The 21492-nt window shown below is 39.5% G+C and overlaps 1 protein-coding gene across 2 annotated transcripts in view; it reads left to right on the plus strand.

Moving 5' to 3' along the window:
• VPS41 (VPS41 subunit of HOPS complex) overlaps positions 1 to 21492 on the plus strand; it is a 158584-nt gene that overhangs the window by 65250 nt on the left and 71842 nt on the right. For both annotated transcript variants that reach the window (XM_020788161.3, XM_020788162.3), the window contains 4 exons: positions 1550 to 1612; positions 4177 to 4242; positions 19614 to 19733; positions 20521 to 20667. In XM_020788161.3, coding sequence (XP_020643820.2) covers positions 1550 to 1612; positions 4177 to 4242; positions 19614 to 19733; positions 20521 to 20667 — 396 coding nt within the window. The remainder of the gene's footprint in view (positions 1 to 1549; positions 1613 to 4176; positions 4243 to 19613; positions 19734 to 20520; positions 20668 to 21492) is intronic.

Below are 21492 nucleotides of genomic sequence, written 5' to 3' on the forward strand. Positions count from 1 at the left end.
CCCAGCTGAAATAATAAATTGGATCCAGAAATGAATTAGAAGAATTGGATTGAAAAACACAAACTAATGAGCATGCATCATACACTACATCCAGAAAGTGATGGAAACAGATTATGTTTACCATGAAAATATTGAGGCCATGGATTACTGTAAATACAGCAGGTAGCAGAAGAGGAAAAGAGAAGCCTGAATGATTTTATTAGTACAAGTAGACAACAATTTAAGGCAGTGAAAATTGAGAATATTTTGAAGACAACAGAAACAAATGCTCAATATAAGAAATGACAACTTGAAAATAAATTAAACAGTTGGAAAAATAAACCACTACACGGACAACACCTGAGAAATATTGATGGAAAGCATGATCATGTTTCAACATGGGCATGGCTAAAACTGGGGACGCTTAAGAAAGAAACTGAAAGCTTGATTTTTGCTGCACAAGAACAAGCTCTCCAAACCAGTGTGATGAAATCTAAGATCCAAGCAAATGTCGACTCTACCAAGAAAAAGATGAAAAATCTGTTAATATCCAGCAATTGCACAGACAGATTACAAAACTAGACATGATAGAGTGGCAAAATCAGTGCACTAATCATTATGCAAAAAATACAACTTGTCAGCCTCCAAAAAACAATGGGAACATTTAGTCAAGAAGGTGTCAGAAAATGATGAAGTCAAAATCTTGTTGGATTTCCAGATTCAAACCAATAGACACCTTGAACATAACACTCCAGACATAGTAGTAATAGAATGAAGAAATGTCTGGATCATTGACATTGCAATTATGGGGGATGCCAGAGTTGAAAATAAAGAATTGGAAAAACTAACAAATTACAGAGACCTGGCAATCAAAACATCTTGCTTGTGAATGAACCACACTTCAGTGGTCCCTGTAATCATTGGGACTTTGGGAACAATATCAAGAAATGTCACACAGTAGTATAAGCTGTTGCAGATCTAAAAAATAACACCACCAGTGCTACAAAAACAGCATTATTAGGAACAGCACACATACTGCATCAATATTTCACAGATATTTAGGTTTTTGGTTAAAACTCGTATCTGTTATATAATACCAGTCAATGTTTTTTATAATTTTGATTGATTGTGCCTGGCATAATGATGATGATATACAAGTGGGAAAATGTGTCATCTGAGAAAATAAAATATATTGCTCCATATTATAGTTATTATGAAAATTGAAATTATTTTGTCAATTTGAGTCAGGTTGTTTTCAGTTCAGTAAAAGTGATGGTTATATAGCACAAAGGACCCCTTGTCCTGCTGGTAGTTCTAGCAGCTTAATTGCATACAAGCATTTTGGTGTTTCTGTGGAATACTTTAATGGAATCAAGGGAAGCTTTGTATAATTTTAAATTAATAAAGTGTGTTGCAGGTGGTTTTTTTCTTTGTTTTCAAGAAGAACAAAAAACACCTAGACACCTAATATATATTTGCTGTTTCCATTTACATTCACTTTCTGATTTCTAAAATGGAATTAATAATAGACAAATAGATGCTAGCTTAAACTCATGCCTTTTTATTTTAGGTGCAGGTGTTTGGATTGTACACAGGGGAAGAATTTCATGAGACATTTGACTGCCCAATTAAAGTAAGTACTTGGTTTATTCTCAAGAAATTTTGCATTTTTGTTCCATTCAATGAAAAAGTTATCTCAGCTGTGTGTTCTTAGTACAGAGCCTTCCAAAGCTCGTTGTCAAAGAAAATTGTTTAGAGAGATTGCTATGAACTGTGGTACCTGGGTCAGGAAGCCAGAGAATGATGGGGTGGACTCAGATGCTGGGAGCTTGAATGGGGTTCCCCTTCTGTGGCACATAACTCTAGAGGTATATCAAGGAAAGGGTGAAATGTGTAGTTGCATTCCATGTGTGTGTGCATGTTTTAAATAGCAACAGAGTATTTGCTGTGCATGGATTTGGCCCTACATTGCACCAGAGTGGAAATGTTGTCTTTTCCTTTGTGCTATGGGGGCAGCAAAATTCCTTGCTCACTCAAGAGCTACTGTTTGCTGCAGGAGGAAAACTACCAGTATCGCAGCTATTGCTGAAGCTGCAGGAGGTGGCACTTTTCATTGGAAATGTGACACAGGAATGATGGTAAACAACAACAACAGACAACCCCAAAAGCCTACCATACATATGATCTTCATTGTCTGCCCTCCCCCCAACATCTTTCATTGTTTTCAATAAAAAGGCAACAACCTAGAAAAACCTGTTAGAGGAAAGACAATCTTGCATATCACATACAACCTAATTTGCACCATAGATTCTACACTTCGTGAGTGGTAGATCTTTTTCAGGGTCTCTTTATACAATTTTTAATCCATTTTGGCCTGTGGGGAGTTCTGCAAACCTGTGAAACCTGAACTTTAAACACAGAAGACAAATATGTCACAGCCTGATAATGCCTTGATGTGACACCCTCACAGGTGCTATTGGGAATGTAGTCTGAAAAGGGCTATTCAGTTTTTTCCCCCAGGATTAAATTAATCTTCTCCTTTTCACTTCCCCTTGAATATTCACCTTTACATCACTGAATGGCCAATAAAAAAATCAAATAGGTTACATATTAGGAAGCAGAAGATGCAGAAACAGCATATTATATAAGAAGATGGACTAGATTAAGATGAAGGTGAAAAGTTTCATGGAAGAAACAGGAACAATTTCATATATACAGATAGCACCATATTACTGACAGAAGCTGCCAATGACTTGAAATGACAGATGATAAAGAGAAAGTGCAAAAGCAGGATTACATTGAACACTGAAAAAATTGGTACAGAATAATTAGTTGGCTGGGTAGAGAATGAGTAAGTTAGGTATCTGGTAGTAGGTTCAGAGGGTAGACACAGTCAAGGAGCCTTGTGGGGCAAACAAGAAGCCTCATGGCACAGTCAAGGAGCCAAAATTCTGCTCACAACCTGGGTTCAATCCCAGGTAGCCAGCTCAAGGTTCATTCAGCCTTCCTTCCTTCTCAGGCTGGTAGACTGAATACCCAGCTTGCTGGGGGACTGCATAATTACATTGTAAACTGTTCAGAGAGTGATTTAAGCACTATGAGGCAGTGCTTTTAATTCCACACTGCGTGTCACAGGATAAAAAACAGCCTGTGTTGTCTTGGACAACTTGCACAGTCTCAGAGGGCTGCTAGAAGAAAGGAACGATAAACCACTTCTGAATATGTTATACTTAGAACACCTTGGAAAGAATTGCCATAGGTCAGAATTGACTTGATGGAACACAATTACTACTACTACTATTATTATTATAAAATAATTATGTAACTTTTGACAATAATCAAAATTTTTAAAGATTTTCTATGTCCTGGTTTAGTCATCAGTCAAAATGGAGATTGCAGCCAAGAAATTAGAACACTGAGACTTCGAAGGGCAGTTGTGAAGGAACTAGAAAAGATTCTGAATTGTAAGGATGTTGTACTACAGACGAAAGCTATCATATTTTGGTATTCCCTCTTATTGTGTACAGATGGCCAGTGAAGGGGGATACTTCATCTTGATACTGAAAGAGAGTTTTATGGAAACTTTACCCTGCTAGAAAGTCAAGTAAAAGAGTTTCAGAATCAAATCAAGCCTGAATTCTTATACTGTACTTTGACATATCATGAGAAGACATGACTCACTGGGAAAGATAATAAAGCTAGAGAGAGCTGAAGACAGTAGAAAAGAAGAAGACCTAATGTGAGATGAATTGGTTCAGTAAAAGAAATCTCACCCCTTAGTTTACAAGAGCTGAACAGGGCTGTTAATGATAAGACCTTTGGGGGGGAGTTTAATTCATAATGCTGCCATAAATCAGAAATGGCTTGTCAGTGTACAACAACTACCTTCACAGTAGAAATATTAGGGCCGATGTATTTCTTATATGTAGCATTATTTTTCCTCGTGGCAAGAACAATGTGGAATGAACACATGCTTCCCATAGACAAGCCACAGGAGACAAACCAAGTAAACCAGCAGTTACATGTGAATATTATGAAAACAAACAGGCTGATGCTAGAGATACCAAGATGAGTTAATTTAAAAGAGTGCATGAACATAACACATTTGATGAGGGCTTTAGTGTATGTAAATACTTCTGTGATTTACAAATCACACTTCCAAAGTAATGATGCATTGGTCTCTTCTTTTGTGTTCAGATTGTTGCAGTTCATCCTCAGTTTGTGAGATCGCATTGCAAGCAGTTTGTAACTGGAGGAAACAAAGTAAGTTCTTCTGATTTACGAATACCATTCAGTTCCATATAGGGTACAAAGGAATATACACACAGATACCATGTATTGCATCCTGCCACCCAGGGATATTGTTTGGGTTCCTCCCTCACCTCACCTGATATGGTTTTTGGAATTTTTTTTCCCAGTGGATGATTCAGATATGTTTTCAGATGTGCCATTGGAGGCAATTGGACACAAGCATCCTCATCTTTTTCCTTGTGACAGGATCTCATCCCTAGTTGCCAAGCTTAGAAATATCAAATTGCAATTCAGGTGTCAAAGCTCTACTCCACAATGAGTCTTCAGCTGGTAGTCTGGTAGATCCTTGGCAAGGGTTCAGCACAATTAAAGAGGAAAGCTACAAGAGGAACAGCTATATCAGCTAAGAAAGGCGTCTCTTAAAATTCATTTTAAACAAACTATATATACCGTATTTGCTGGCGTATAAGATGACTTTTTTGCCCTGAAAAACATGCCTCCAAGTGGAGGGGGTTGTCTTATACGCCGGGTGCACCCAGAGCGGGCAGCACGTAGTGCATGGAGTAGGTGTGCAGCACCAGCAAGAGCAACATCTTCGTGCCCGCCGGCCTGCGTTGAGCGCTCCGCTGACTCGGGTGCTTATTTGGCGGGAGTCACACCGATGCCGCCTCCCCTCACCGGCGACAGCAGGAACAGCCACGGCAATGGCGCCACCTGAAGGAGGAAAGAGGAGAGGTGAACAAGGAAGAGGAGGAGGAGGAGGAAGAGGAGGTGGCGGAGGTGGCGCCTCTTCTCCTGAGGAGGCAGCGGGCGGCTCTGGCTCCCAGCAGAAAGCAGCATGGAGAGGCGAGGGTAAAAGGCAGAGGGAGGGGTAGTCTTATACCAAACTCTATATTTTGAGTGGAATGTTGAGGTCGTCTTATACGTCCAGTGCAGAGTATTCCATATTTTTAACATTCGTTTTAGGAAATGAAATATTTCCTTATACTGTAATGTTACAAAATTGGTGTCCAAATCCTCTCTGAAAAAGGATCCATCCTTTTTCCCCCCTTAAAAATAAAAAAGTAAATTACTAGGTCTAATGATGTAGAAATATTTTTGCTTTAATTGTTGTTTGTAATGTTTTTAAGTACGCTTTGTAATATTCCTGGGTTTTGAAAGCATTTATTAATTCACCATCAGTGTTACTGGCTGAAATCCTGTTGCTTAGCATAGTAAGTCACACTAGAGTAGGTGCACTTAATCAGTGGGGATTTGATGAGTCAGTTCCTCCATACATTCGATTGACTCAAATGGCCCTACTCTAGTGCATCTTGCTACACTAAATGATAGGATTTCAGCCTTAGAGTTACTACACCACAGAGTATTAGGGTTGGGTTTTTCGGTTTGTTTGTTTTTAATCATGGTGGAAAAGATTTGGGTGCTGCTGATGTGATCAAATGTGCTTTGGCCAGATGTGTTTAGGCTCCAGCTCATTTCACATTCTTCCTCTATAAATTTTCTTCTGTTACTAGAATTGAGCTGAGCTTGCAGTTCTTTCACACAAAATCCTATTCCTGGTCACACACCCAAAGAAATAAGATAAGATGAGGCCGACAGACAGATCCTTTTGTTTGTAGTTGCTTTTAGTCGGCTCTAAAATATGTTAATTTTTATTGTACATTTTCTTTATTGTTTTAATTATTATAAGGTATATGTTGGCAAGCCACAGCCCCTAGATTACCTGCAGCCCTCAGTTTCTCATGGAGGTATCAGGGTGACTCGGAGTCTGTGCCATTGTCTCCTGTGGCATTCAGGAAGACTTTAAAAAGTTGTCTACTCGGCTTGTAAACCATCTTGAGATGGTTTGGCGATCTCCTCAGCAAAGACATAAATTAAGTAGTTATTACTGTGAAATCGTTAGCAATTACAGTTTAATGTAATCAGGTATTTCACTATTTTGTTTATGGGCAGGTTTAAATGAATTTGTCATATAGGCAGCTTACAGAGAGTGCCCACAATCTTGTTGAATTCTGTGGACTGTAATGTTGTGCAAGCAAAGATTGACCCATTGGAACAAATGAGGGCTTCTCTTCACACAAGAAGACATTAGATATCTCCTTGTGCAGGCTTGAAAAATGTCAAATGACTAATGCAACAGTCCGTGTGTGAGTGTTTCCATTGAACTGGATTCTGGTCTGTGCTCTGCATCAGGATTTAAATCTTATCTTTGTTGTGAACTCACTGTGTGGCTTTAGGCAAGCTATAGTCTCCCCGTCAGTAGAATTGGGATTAGAATACTGGTCACACAGAATTATTACAACTGTTGCATTGTATGTACCATATTCATTTAAAAAGGGGCATAATAATCATGAGGTTTGGGAAACAGTATTTTACCTCAGACCTAAGCATTTCCCCATATGAACTGCTTTTGTGAGAGTGAACAATATACCTTCTTGAGAGGCTCTTGCTACAATAGTTGCTGTGATCTTCTTTTGACCATTGGGTGTAGTACTAACTAAACCATTCCTGCCCCTTTCACATTGCAATTAAGTACCGTAGGTTTTGAATGGAACACTTGGCAGATGGTGGCAACCCTGCAATAATAATACATTGTAAATAACAGGGCAACCCCAGCAAGAGAAGACAGAGGAGTTTTGAGGCGAGAAGGAAAGACAAATAGTGCTATTGTAGGCCATAACCTTCTACCTTTAAAAGAGGGTCTAATCTTAAAAAATAACAGGGTGAAAGCTGGCTAAATGAAGGTGGGGAAGCTGAAATAAAGGGATTCGTCAGTTAACCCTTAAGAGTGCCTACATTTTTCAATCTGCCCGTTTAAATGAATGTTACACTTGGACAAAGTAAACTCATCAATACCATCCAGTGAATTAAACTTTATAAAATAAACTGAAACAGAAAATTAAAGGATATGTAAATTTTCAAATAGGCCATTGATTCATTTCTGTATTTGTAGATAGGTTTAATTGTATGGGTAAAATCTGCAGATATTAACATATGTAAAGACACTAATAAAATATAAAGCAGAAAGAGACTGATGAAGAGAATAATCTGCACTTTGTTGCTAGGCGTATAAATAAATGCTTGCTGAGGGCTTTTCAATGAATATACAAATCCTTTCCCATGTAGTATTGGGGACAGCGACCAATAAGACACTCAAAGAGTGGGTTCAAGAGACTTCCAGAGTTGATTATGGCCATTTGCTCTTCCATGTAGAAGCTCTTGATATTTTAGAGTAGGAATAGAAAATATGTGCCTCTCCAGATGCTGCTACAGTACAATTCCTGTTGGCTCTCATCACTGCCCACCCTAGTGCTGTACATTTTGGAGTACCACAAACTTCCTGCCATAGTTTTAGGGAAAACAACATATTTTGTTCCCAGAGATGCCAAAGAAAGTCACTGCCAGAATGGAGCTGCCTTTGGCAGTTTCTGAAAACCATTAGAACTATAACAGGCTGGAAATATTCTGAGATTCAGTTTGATCTAGTTCTTCCACTGAGCTAGAGCCTTTCATGATTAATATTTCGGTACAGTGGAACTTTGACTTACGAACTTAATCCGTATTGGAACGTTGTTCGTACGTCAAAACGTTCGTAAGTTGAAGCACCATTTCCCATTGAAATGCATGGGAATGGGATTAATCCGTTCCAGCATTTCAAAAAAATACCAAATAAAAATAAGAAACACTGCAAGCCCCATAGGAACGCGCTGCGGCTGCAAAAAACAAAAACAAAACCATACACACCAAAAAATAAACAACAAAACACAGAAACATAATCCCCCCAGCCCAGCCCCCCCCCTGCAAAGCCCAGCCAGAACAGTTTTTTAAAAGCAAAAAGCACCCCAGGGCTCCCACAGGTCTTTGGCACCCAGGAGGCAGTGGGTGGGTGAACGGTCCCGTTCACTTCGGAAGTGAGGTGGCGGGCGAGCGCTTCCCAGTTGGGTGAGCGCTGCTGCCTGAGGAAAGCTGTGGCTCCAGAGGAGCAGGAGGCAGCAGGCGGGCGAATGGTCCCATTCACTTTGGCCAGCCTTTGAGGCTCCCTTTCTCTTCTGCTGCCCAGTTCCCGGCTTCTCTGGCTGGAGGAAAGCCGTGGCAGAGCAGGAGGTGGTGGGCAGACAGGGGGAGTCCATCTGGAAGAGGCGCCTGGGCCATTGCCCTTGGCCGGGAACCCCTTGCCCAGAGGGGGCTGAGCGGGAACCAGGAGTCTGCTGCCCTGAAGGGAGGGCAGTTCTGGATTAGGCACCCACCTGCCTGGATCCGCCCCAGCCAGGTCTCCAGTCCTGGTCCCGTTCACTTCAGCCAGGCTTTGAGGCTCCCTTTCTCTCCTGCTGCCAGGTTCCCGGCTTCTCTGGCCGGCGCCTCTATGAATTTGAATTTTCCGCCTTTTCCCCCTGTCTTTTTTGTGTTCATAAGTGGAAGCTCCACTCGCAAGTTGAAGCAAAATTTTGCAAGAGGAACTGCTCGTAAGTCGAAAAGTTCGTAAGTAGGGACGTTCGTAAGTCGAGGTTCTACTGTATACTGTATTACCATATATCAACACTGTAGTTTTACATCATAGCGTTCTTTATAAGCCTTCATGTAAAGGTTCCCATTGACCTTTAGTCCAGTCATGTCTGACTCTAGGGGGCGGTGCTCATCCCCGTATTCAAGCCATAGAGCCAGCGTTTGTCTGTAGACAATTTCCGAAGTCACATGACCAGAACGACTAGACACAGAATGCCATTACCTTCCCATCGTGGTGGTCCCTATTTATCTACTCACATTTACATGCTTTTGAACTGCTAGGTTGGCAGGAGCTGGGACAAGCTACAGGAGCTCACTCCATCGCGTGGATTCGATCTTCCAACCTTGCAGCACAGAGGCTTCTGTGGTTTAACCCACAGTGCCACCACATCCCTAAGCCGTCATGACCACATACTTAATAAACACAGCTGGAAACCAAGGTATATGCGTAGATTTCTTGGGAGCCAGGAGGCAGGGTTGGTAAAAATAAACGATTTTTTTAAAAATCAGGTTGATCTAAATCATGATTTAAATTTTAAACAATTATTTTATTTAAATCATCAAAGAATCCATTAAAAATAAATCATGATTTAAATCAAAACCACCCTGCCAGGTGTTTTTTCCAGAGAACTACATATCCAACAGTCTTCCACGTTAGAGCACCTCTTAGGGCAAACAACAACAACAACAACAACAACAACAACAACAACAACAACAACAACAACAACAACAATGTTATTGATTAAGCAAGCAAACTAAAGAAAAAACATTTTGACTCTTCAGACAGAGTTGTTTCAACTATAGTAATAGAATTTTTACTATAACATCTAAGTATTGTCAGATTTTTTTAATTGTGCTGATTTTTAGTGTCAGCAAATCCAGTTTATCTTTGCTTTGTGAGTAAGTAGATGACTTTTACCTCTGAACCCCACAATATATGCTTCATAATAACTGGTTGGATCACTTTGACAAATTATTAAATTGTCAGATTGCTGTTTGCAGCACAGTCCATTTTTAGAAACAGGGTAGTCAGCTGTTTGGTATTGCGTTGGTAGATGAAGAGTACCAGCCAAGAAAGGCAGATTGCTTTGTAAGCTGGAAAATGTCAGTCAGTAAATACAGAGGCCCCATTTAAGTGAAGTAAGAGTAAATACCACAACAATCTCTGTCCAGGTATTGGGCAATTTACCTTATATCATGTACATGTTTATTGCCTCAGTAGCTTCTAGTTGGGAATTGTTGTCTTAAATGAGTGGTCATTAGAATGTTCAAATTACTCAGTTCTACTTACGTACTGTTTGTGTGTGCGTGGAACATAAAACATAAAAGATAATTAGGGTTGCAGAAATTCAACAGACTAGTTGGCCGTGCTACAGCAAATCTGCACTTGATGACTGGTCCCAAATTTCTCTTCCTCCTTCATGTACTGTTTTACTGTGGTACTTCATTGTCATACTCTTATCCATTAATATATAATATATAATAATATATAATATATAATATAATTTATTGTCATTGTAAGTATATACACAGTATACCCATACAACGAAATTCACAGACACCCAGAGACCAGACACATGCACACACATAACATTCCCCAAACACTCCCCACCCACTAGAAGTCCCCCACTAAAAATACAAACATCTACACCTCAGGCCAAGTAACACAGTCCAACTAATTATTCACTACTGGTGGTCTTTAAGCTCATTATTAATTGCAATTATAGCTCTAGGATAAAAACTATTTAGAAAACATGTGGTCCGAGTCTTAATTGTTCTATATCTTCTGCCAGACGGTAACAGTTCAAAAAAGTTATAAGCAGTATGGGAAGAGTCTCTCAGGATGCTGTGTGACTTCCTCAGACAGCGGGATGTGAAGATGTCATCCAGGGTTGGTAGCTGGAGCTCGATGATATTCTGGACAATTTTAATGGTTCTCTGTAGAGCTTTTTTGTCCGCTACAGAGCTACTCCCAAACCGTGCCAGAATGCCATAGGTTAGGACACTCTCAATGGTGCTACGATAGTAGGACAGAAGTAAATGCTGAGATAAATTTAACTTCCCGAGCATTCTCAGGAAATACAGCCTCTTCTGTGCCTTCTTCATTAGCATGTTGGCATTTATAGTCCATGAGAGGTCCTCTGAGATGTAAGTACCCAGAAATTTAAAACTACCAACTCTCTCCACTTCCTCACCGTTTATGTACAGTGGTAAATGTACATTTCTCTTCCACCTAAAATCAATTATGAGTTCTTTAGTTTTTTTGATGTTAAGTGTGAGATGATTTTCTTTACACCATAGTATCAATCTTTGTACTTCCTTTCTATAAGCAGACTCATTGTTCTTATTTATGAGTCCCACCACTGTCGTATCATCCGCAAATTTAATAATTGCATTGGTGTTATATAGTGGGGTGCAATCATGTGTGTACAGGGAATAGAGGAAGGGACTTAGCACGCAGCCCTGGGGAGCTCCTGTACTTAGTACCAGGGTAGAAGAATGGTGAGATCCCATCCTTACTGACTGTGGCCTATCTGTTAGAAAATCCTTTATCCACATGCAGATCTCCTGAGGTAATCCCAGGTTGATCATTTTTAAAAACAGCCTATTTGGTAGAATGGTATTAAAAGCAGAGCTATAATCCACAAACAACAGCCTCGCATAAGTTCCCTGTTGTTCTAGGTGGCAGGATTTACTAGATTCAGAATGTCTTCCAGTCTTAGGACTCAGTTTCTGAAATTGTAAGGTAAGGTGGGGGAAAAGGCAACAGCATTTAGCGTATACAGAGAAAGGCACAGAGTTGGAACAGATGGCACCAGCGAGAATTAGGATTGTCAGATAAACAGCAGACCACTCCGTGATATTCTGGGCCAAAAGCTGAAACTAGGGGATACTCTTGTGGAGTCACTAGGATGGGCTAATATGATGTTCATAGGGGTGAAGTAGGGAACAGTGTCCACAGCTGTGTCTGGACCAGCTTGCACAATGCACAGCCTTAGCTACAGCACACATCACACATGGGAAGTGTTCCAGGCCCTTTAGTACTGCTTGGAGTTGTGGAAGGCTCACCATCCACACCTGATAATTCGATCTTCTAACAGCTGATGTGAGAAGTCTATTTAGCAAATATTATGATGTATGGAGAGAAAAGTCCTGTAGCATTACTTTTCAGTTTCTCAATTTGGCATTGCCTGTTGTTCCTACTTTTAAAAAAATGTTCCTACCGGTAAGCATTGAAGGCAATGTCTGTATTGATATATATATCAAGGATAATAATTTCCAAAAACTTCTTTTACTGAACATCATTGGATAATTTAAGAAAAATAAAGGGCTGAATATTGAAAGACTAAGAGTAAATAGTATGAGGATAATCATTGTCATTGTCATTGTCGTCATCACCACCACCACCTTAATCTTAGAATTTCAATAGAGCTGGAAGGTATTCTATGGATCAGTCCACCCTCTGTCAAGGAGGCAGAGTGGGGAATCAAATTCCGATAACTAAATCACTAAGGTATCCAGTGGTTCATTGTAACATAGGACTAAACCCAGTTTTTTTTTTATCCCAGGTAGAATAAGATCCATTGAATCACTGGAACTTGTTAAGTCAACACATGAATTACACTGATTTAATTGATTACTCTAATTGGGACTGACAATTATATTTAGCCCATAAAATGTATTTCTTTCTGAGATTAAACAAAACATATGTAGTGTCACATATGTGCAAAGGTGCTTTGTTGGTTTTCTTGTTCAGTACTAGCATCCTGTGAGGCTGGCATAGCATCCCTTGGGACACAAGGCCAGCCACTGAAAACACTTGACCAGCCCTCTCATACAGTCACAAAAGCACTTTGCACAGATTCCGCTTGGATTTCTGCCTTTATATGCAGTCCTTTTGAGTTTTCTAGTGGCAGATGTGGCAATGTTGAGAAGAATTATGTCCTGTATAGCAACAAATAACATCATATGCATTCTTTGTGTAAAGTCTATTAATTTCTGTTCCAGGAAAAGGGTGTTTTGCATGGAATGCTCCATTTAAATTTCATCTCTTTGGCATTGTTTCTGACTCAGGAGTTGAAGAAGGATCACTCTTAAGCACTCTTAAGACAGGGATTACATGTAATTAGTGATAGTGTTAATTGCTTGACAGGCTCCATTAGAAGCAGTGGCTGTACTCTGATTCCTTGCAGCTCCCTGTACAAGAGAACTTGTCAGCTTAATCCTAAAGGTAATATTAGTTAACATCTATGCATATTTTTCTGCATATAACAAGATTTGCTTTGCAATGCTTACTCTTAGGTTAAGTTTAAACAGTAAGTAACTCTAAGAGAGAAGGGGCAGTTGCATGCTCCACAGCATGAGATATAAAAGTATTCTTCCATTAAATCCTTGTCTCACTGTTACTGTCAAGTTTGTGTAAGACTGTAATGTCTAAGGGCCATATTCTCTCTGCAAGAATCTAGGAGCCACACCTGGCCACTCGTCTCTCCCCAGGCAGAAGGTAAATTTCTTGGCCATAAATTTTCTGAGTGGGAGTACATGTTCAAATACCATTGATCCACTTATAAAATGGGTGAATTTGAAGTGTTTTTTTTTTTACTGCCCACATGATGCAAAGGCTGAATTGACCCTGCCGTTTTAGCTCCCAAAGCAGCTTTTTTTTTCCTCTGCCACTGGTGGGCTTTTACATCTTGAGGGTGGAAGGATTCAAACTGACTTTGCAAAGGGAGGCCTGGTTTCTCTTAGGGCAGCAGAGCCTGCCCTCATTTCCTGTAGCCTGCTGTTCAGCTTTCAGTGGGCCCATAGGTAGAGAGGAATGGCCTAGGCTGCCAGAACATAAGCCTCTGTTATGGCAGCGTAGTCTTTGCTCTCTGCCTGTGAGGACAAATAAAAATGGGTAAATATTTGTTGCTTTGTATTCGTCAGAGTCTCTTGAATTGATGAATATGAAGAGACGAATATTTGATGAAAGAGCAATTTCTTATGAATATCGCAATACTTTTTATTATTAGTTTTTAGGAGAGTTTGTCTGCTTCTGTTTATTTTCTCATTGGGGAACCCCTTTATTCATCAGCTTCCAAGGAACTCCAGGGTTCCTTGAAACTGTTGATAAATAATTGCTATAAAAAGCCCAGAATTAAGGTGCTCTAGGTAGATAACATTATAGTAAAAGTGTTCAAATTTCCAGTTGCAAGTAATGGAAGGGCTGATAAAACATAGCATTGGCTCTGCTGTCATTATTTCATGTTATGCTGGCTATATAATGATCTGCTATACATGCAGACGCTGGTGTGATGTGCAGCTTAAATAAAGCTGCGTTGTAAGAAGGTTTTAGAAAGATCTACCATCAGAAAACAGATAGAGGAATGAGATATATTGCCAAGGAAGCTGTTGTACAGTTGCAGTGGTGGCAGCTGTTGCTGCTTCTGCTTCTATTGAAATATAAGCAGTAGGAATGCTGACGGCCAGGATGAGGATTTATAGGAAATAAAGCCCTAAAATACTTTCTCCAGTCAAGAAGAAGGGGAAACAACCCTGTTCGGTCAACAGCTTTTTTTCTCTGAGTACATAGCTCCCATTGAGTTTAAATGCTCTCAGTATTGTAATAATGACAATCCAATATTACAATATTACAATATTAAGTGGCAAATGAACTACTAAATAAATTAACCAACTGCTTTTAAGAAAAATATGCTTCTTGAGTAGCTACTTCTGAAAATCTCCTGCAGGGAACTCTGTGTTCCTTAAATCTCAAGATGTCTGTATTATAAGAGAATGAAAGAGTTTTATTTAATGTTTGAAAAGAGATGCTTATTGCTGCTAAATTAGCAGTAAGCTTCAAAGAAGAGAGAAGTGAGGGCCATTCATGACTTAAGTGTATTGCTGTCACAGATACTAACATTGATAACAAAATTGCTAAATATATTTGTAGAAATAAGGAGGTTTAGTTAAGAGCAGTAAACATTTTTGAAGAATATTCCAAGTGTTCTAAGAATTTCATCCACATTAGACTCATTTATTGTTTTGGGAGTCCTGTAAGCTTTGTTGTTGTTTAGTCGTTAAGTCGTGTCCGACTCTTTGTGACCTCATGGACCAGAGCACGCCAAGTCCTCCTGTCTTCCACTGCCTTCCACATACTCCTGTAAGCTAGGGTAGATAGGAAGCTTCAGATGAATTTAAATTAAATTTTACCAGTGCTCTGATCTGGTTTACATTGTGAAAACTGCACCAGCAAGGTTTTGCCCATTTAACATTTAGAAGTTAAAATTATTATACTGTAGTTCTAGTCCTGAATTTATCCTGCAACAGCCATGGATTTCCCTCAGGGATTCTCTGGAAAATCTTTGCAATGGAAAGCCGTATTTTTAAAGCATAAATGTTTTTGCGAAGGCTTTCACGACCGGGATCTAATGGTTGCTCTGGGTTTTTCGGGCTCTTTGGCCATGTTCTGAAGGTTGTTCTTCCTGACGTTTCGCCAGTCTCTGCGGTCTCATCTTCATTGGACAGCAGAGGACAGGTTGCTGTCCTCTGAAGATGCCGGCCACAGAGACTGGCGAAACGTCAGGAAGAACAACCTTCAGAACATGGCCAAAGAGCCCAAAAAACCCAGAACAGCCATAATTGTTTTGTCAGATGATGACGTGAGGGAAGCAACTTACAAATGTCCAGATACTCAGCGATTGCAACTGTTGTCTTTCCTCTCGATTGGCTGTGCTGGCCAAGGCTGATGGAAGCAGCAATCCTGGAGGGCTCTAATCTGTCATGCCTTGAACTGGAGAAATAAAAACATATGTACTGTGTGTTCCTCATTACAAATTATGCATATTATTGACTTAAAGAATGTCCCATCCTTAAAGACGGACAGGACATAGTGGAGAGTTCTGACTACATGCGATCCACCTGGAGCAGGCATTGGCAAGCCACTCCAGTATCTCTGCCAAGAAAATCCTACGAACAGAAACAAAAAGCTAAAAGGTATGAAGCTGGAAGATGAACTGACACAAAAGAAAGATGTTCTTCTCATTCTAGGAGACTGGAATGCTAAAGTAGGGAGTCAAGAGATAAAAGGAACAACAGGTAAGTTTGGTCTAGGAATTCAGAACGAAGCAGGGCAAAGGCTAATAGAGTTTTGTCAGGAGAACAAGCTGATCATCGCAAACACTTTTTTCTAACAACACAAGAGGTGACTCTCACATGGAAATCACCAGATGGGCAATACCAAAATCAGATTGATTATATTCTCTGCAGCCAAAGATGGAGAAGCTCTATACAGTCAGCAAAAACAAGACCTGGAGCTGCTTGTGGCTCTGATCATCAGCTTCTTATAGCAAAATTCAAGCTTAAACTGAAGAAAGTAGGAAAAACCATGGGGCTAGTCGGGTATAATTTAAACCAAATCCCTTATGAATACACAGTGGAAGTAAAGAACAGATTTAAGGAATTCCATTTGGTGGGCAGAGTGTCTGAAGAACTATGGATGGGGGCTCGTAACATTGTACAGGAGGTAGCAACAAAAAACATCCCAAAGAAAAGGAAATGCATGAAAGCAAAGTGGCTGTCCAACAAGGCTTTACAAATAGCGGAGAAGAGAACAGAATGCGAGGGAGAGAGGGAAAGTTACAGAAAACTGAACACACAGTTCCAAAGAATAGCAAGGAGAGACAAGAGGGCCTTCTTAAATGAACAGTGCAAAGAAAAAGAGGAAAATACTAGAAAGAGTAAAGCCAGAGATCTGTTCAAGAAAATTGGAACTATTAAAGGAACCTTTTGTGCAAAGATGGACATGATAAAGGACAAAAATGGTAGGGACCTAACAGAAGCAGAAGACATCAAGAAGAGCTGGCAAGAATACCCAGAGAAATTATACCAGAAAGATCTGGATGTCCTGGACAACCCAGATAGTGTCGTTGCTGACCTTGAGCCAGACATCTTGGAGAGTGAAGTCAAGTGGGCCTTAGAAAGCATGGCTAACAACAAGGCCAGTGGAGGTGATGGCATTCCAGTTGAACTATTTAAAATCTTAAAAGATGATGCTGTTAAGGGGCTACACTCAATATGCCAGCAAGTTTGGAAAATTCAGCAGTGGCCAGAGGACTGGAAAAGATCAGTCTACATCCCAATCCCAAAGAAGGGCAGTGCCGAAGAATGCTCCAACCACTGTACAATTGCACTCATTTCACATGCTAGCAAAGTTATGCTCAAAATTCTCCAAGGCACACTCCAGCAGTACTCCCAGAAGTACAAGCTGGATTTTGAAGGGGCAGAGGAACTAGAGACCAAATTGCCAACATGTGCAGGATTATGGAGAAAGTGAAAAAACGACTGAACAACAATAATCTGTAGTGTATTTTTAAAAGATTTTTCTCTCATTTCAGCACCTATGGCAATAGAATTTGGTTTACCTGTCTTACTCTTCAACATTTGTTTTGCACAAAGGGTATAAATTGTGATATACTTACAGCAGTGTTGTGTTGTGTAAATAAATAAAATAAATACAGTGGATAGACAATGACTCAGGAGGCCTGGGTTCAAATGTGCACTTGCTCATGGAAATTTGTATGTGTGTGTGGCATGGAACTGGTAAAGCTACTCTTTAAGATAGCTCATTTCCCTTGAAAACTCTCTTAGCATCACTAGAAGTTGCTTCCAATTTGATGACCTATAACGTAACACTCAACATTATTTAAGTTAGAAAGATTCTGAGTGGCTTTAGATCAAATAGGATTTGAAAATTTCTTGGTTTGTGAATTATCAATAACTGGCCTAAGAATAATATGCATATGGTCCATACAAGTTCAAGTTTATTTATAGATAATATTTAAACATAGACGCTAATCCAGATATACAGTACTCAAAGTTAGCATCATTCCAGCTCTGCAGTTCTGAGATGATGATAATGATGATTATAAAATATAGAACGCTAAAACACTCTTACTCAATTTGTATTTCTGTCTGCCTTTGTGTAATAGAGTGTGCCTGTTTAATAGGTGCTAAAGAAATATGTCTGGCATTTTAAGTCCTACCCATATGTTATAATCAATCCAATTCACTTTAATGTAGGCAAAGACCTTTAAAAATGCAGATTAAACAGGCATTGAAGTAAATGCAGTTCTGCTAAATTCAGTGGGGCTCAACTGATTTAATTTGTGGTATTCTAGCTAAATGATAGTGTCAATTGGCCTGCTTCTTTTATTTAGCAAGACAATTTATCAACTTTTTTTGAATTTGACCTAACAGTAATCCTATATTTAGTCTTTGAATTGTTCCAGCTGAAATATCTGTCCTTTGGTACCATCTTGTGGCAAGATATATAATATGCGCTCTTCATGCACTTTAATCAAAACCTCCATTTATAACTGTTAAAACGTGCACCGGTATCTGTCTGAAAGGGCCCTCATTCAGAGAAAGGAGCGTACATTCATATATTGGGAATCTATGTTTAGCTTTTCTTTACTGTTTTGTGTTCAGAAATTTGGAAAGCATTTTAAAAAGTTTTGCAGATGAGGAAGTCTTTTGTAGCTGTTATAGCAAGAACTGGAAAGCAAAGCATTTTGCAAGACGTACGTGATAACTGCAGGGTTTCCCAGTTAATGCAACCAATTGAAAAAGAGAGAGCAGGATGGAGACTATATGAACTGGATCTGAACAAGCAGACATGAGTAAGCAGAATATTAAGCAAGCGTATTTTGTCCATTTCCTCACTTGCCATTTGAAAAGGAAGTATCATCTCTTGGAAAATGAGCCAGGACACTATGGGTTGGACCCAGACTTATTAAAATAAATAGGATTTAAAGTTAGTCTTAAGTATCTCATTGAAATATGGATCCAGTCATATGGCATCTGGTCTTCTGTCTTGTAGAATCCTGTGTGATCATTCCTGTCACCATGTAATGTTCACAGACAAGAGTTGTACTCATGGGCAAACCTGGCTTTCTCCAGCTGGACCCAGAGAGGCATATCAGGAGGTTTGCTTTTAACTAATCATGGGCTGAAATCTTATTGATGTAACTTTAAGCTGTGTAAGTACAGATTGGCAGCAGCGACCCAATCCTGTTGTTGTTTAGTCATTAAGTCGTGTCCGAGTCTTCGTGACCCCATGGACCAGAGTACTCCAGGCAACATAGATTCTGGCAATTAAAGCCTTACCGCAACCTCCGTCCCAAGGCTCCTGAAGGCTTTGCCAGGGCAAAAGAGAGCCCATGGGAGCCTTGGAACCTGAAACGGGGCTCAATGAGATGGGAAGCTTACAGTTCAGTTAAATTAAATTAAATATTTGTATGGTGGGCTGATGACATCATTCTATTTGCACAGCATAAAGTTACGGCAATAGGATTTTGGCCAGGGATTCTCACTGTGTCTGGCCCTATACAAAAATTGTTAGTGTTGGGTATGGATTACTGAAATAAACCAGCTTCTTAATGATTGTCAATGTGCTTCAATATGCCAGAACAAATACAGTTCACAGTTCTTATTTGACAAAAATGACAACAACCACAAGCAGCTGAAAATGGAAGCGAAAGCTTCCAAACTCTTTGGTAGCCACTCTAAATAACTGAGGTCTGCCCTCAAAACAATAAATTGTGGTTTAATGTTCTTTGCAAGACCAAGCCTCTGTTTTTAAATGGGCATCCCTTATCACTTGGGATATTTCTTATTTTAACTATTTTTTTTTAAAAAATGGATGCATGTTATATTTTTCTTCACAGTTTTTGTATTTTGAAAATTAGAATATTTGATTACTAATAACATCTTTTTCAGCTACTGTATTGTCCCCAGTTCTGTGTTTTAATTAATGAATGACTAATTACAGTAGTAAAAAAAGACTTCAAACTTTCTCTTTTTAAAAAATGATATAATTTTGTGACTTTTCTTCCTAGTTACTGCTATATGAAAAGACATGGATGAACAGATGGAAACCTTCTGTTTTACATGAGGGAGAAGGAAATATTAGAAGTGTCAAATGGAGAGGAAATTTGATCGCTTGGGCCAATAATATGGTAAGTATTAAGAGCTGGCTTTATTTAGATGAATTGATCGATTCGAGCTTTAATTGCATTAAACAATATATGTAAATATTGTAAATTTTTAGGGGTGTTCACGGTCTGAAATATCTTTTCCATTCCCACCTCTTTTCTAATGGACATGTGTTCCTGTCTAAGTAGTACGACAGTGGAACCAGTTACCTGGTGAGTGCTCCAACACTGGAGGCATTGAAGAAAAATTTAGATAATCACCTGGCAGATAGGCTTTGATGGTATTCCTGCATTGAGCAGGGGGTTGGACTTGATAGCCTTGTAGCCCCTTCCAACTTCACTTTTCCATGATTCTATGATTTTAAGAAGCAGGAAAGAAAGATGTAGACATAAACATGTTCCAAGACAAATGTGTGGTGTGTGGAATACCAATAACCTCAATAAATTATTTTAAGTGTTTTATAAGAAGTGTTACAGTAAATTCAACTCATGGGTATGGATATTTTTCTGCTCATGTAAGTCCCAATGGTAAATACTGCCTACAGAGATACAGTTGTCACTGTCTGTCTGCCTGCTTTGCTCACTTGTATACTTCAAGACAAAATTATAGTCTGATGCAGAAGAGATAGACCAGTATAGACAGTTTCTTCCAACTGGCTCCAATTCTTTGCCCACGCACCAGTATCCTTTCTGTGTCCGCCAGAAGAATCATGTTGCCACCTTAGTATCACCTGTGATACAGTATTTCTGGACTGTGGTTTTGTATATGAAGTGCCACACTGAATTCTCTTACTGTGCATTAAACTTCCAGGGCGTGAAGATACTTGATGTGATTGCTAAGCAAAGAATCACCAACGTGCCCCGAGACGATATAAGCCTCCGTCCTGATATGTATCCCTGCAGCCTTTGCTGGAAAGATAATTTAACACTGATTATTGGCTGGGGAAATTCAGTAAAGGTACAATTACCTGTCTTTGTAATAAATGCTTGCTGCTATCACAGACAAACAGAGGATTATTTCTGAAAAGCAAAGGTGATAGTGGGAGAAAAAAAAGAAGGGAATTTGATTTGACTACTGTGCGGAGAACTCCTGCTGCCATAGAAATGTCATTGGTTTGACCTTCATAAGAAGGAATAATGACAAATGCCCAGTGGTCAGATGGATTGCTCTGAGCGTGTGCAGTAGGCAAGGCTGTGGGATGAACCTCTTTTCTTTGTCTTCAAGAAATGCTTTCTGAGAGCTGTTAGGAGGGACTTGTGAAATTCATTATCTTTGCTTATTCTAGACAGGAAGTGCTTAGCATAAATGTTTTTGCAACCACTTCTCATCAGGCAGTATTTCTTGTGGATGGTAAAACTAATGTGAGGATATTTATTGCTGAATGCATGATTTCTCAGAAAGGTCATAGAAAACAGCCAGAATTCAGCTACTGCTTTCCAGTACAGTAGGTGTTTTCTATAAAGCAGTCTCAGGTAGCAGCTCTTCCTTTCTGAAGAAAAAAGAAAAAGGACAATGGAAGAAAGCAAACAGATATCTAAGAATCCCATTTCATACAGTAACAGAAAAATATATAAGGTTGCAATCCTATACTGAGTTTCTGGGAATAAGCCCCAGTGAACTTTCATTACTCACATGTAAAGAATTGCATTGTGGTGAGTGGTGTGGGAACCATTACCCAGTGAAGTTCTGGAAGGCTTTTTGTGATATGTTTATGAAGTGTGCATTTTCTAAAGAAGCAAAGAATTTTTAACGTAAATATTTTTGTCATTCTAACACACCATT

Source organism: Pogona vitticeps, chromosome 6 (genome assembly GCF_051106095.1).
Source record: "Pogona vitticeps strain Pit_001003342236 chromosome 6, PviZW2.1, whole genome shotgun sequence".
Taxonomy (NCBI): domain Eukaryota; kingdom Metazoa; phylum Chordata; class Lepidosauria; order Squamata; family Agamidae; genus Pogona; species Pogona vitticeps.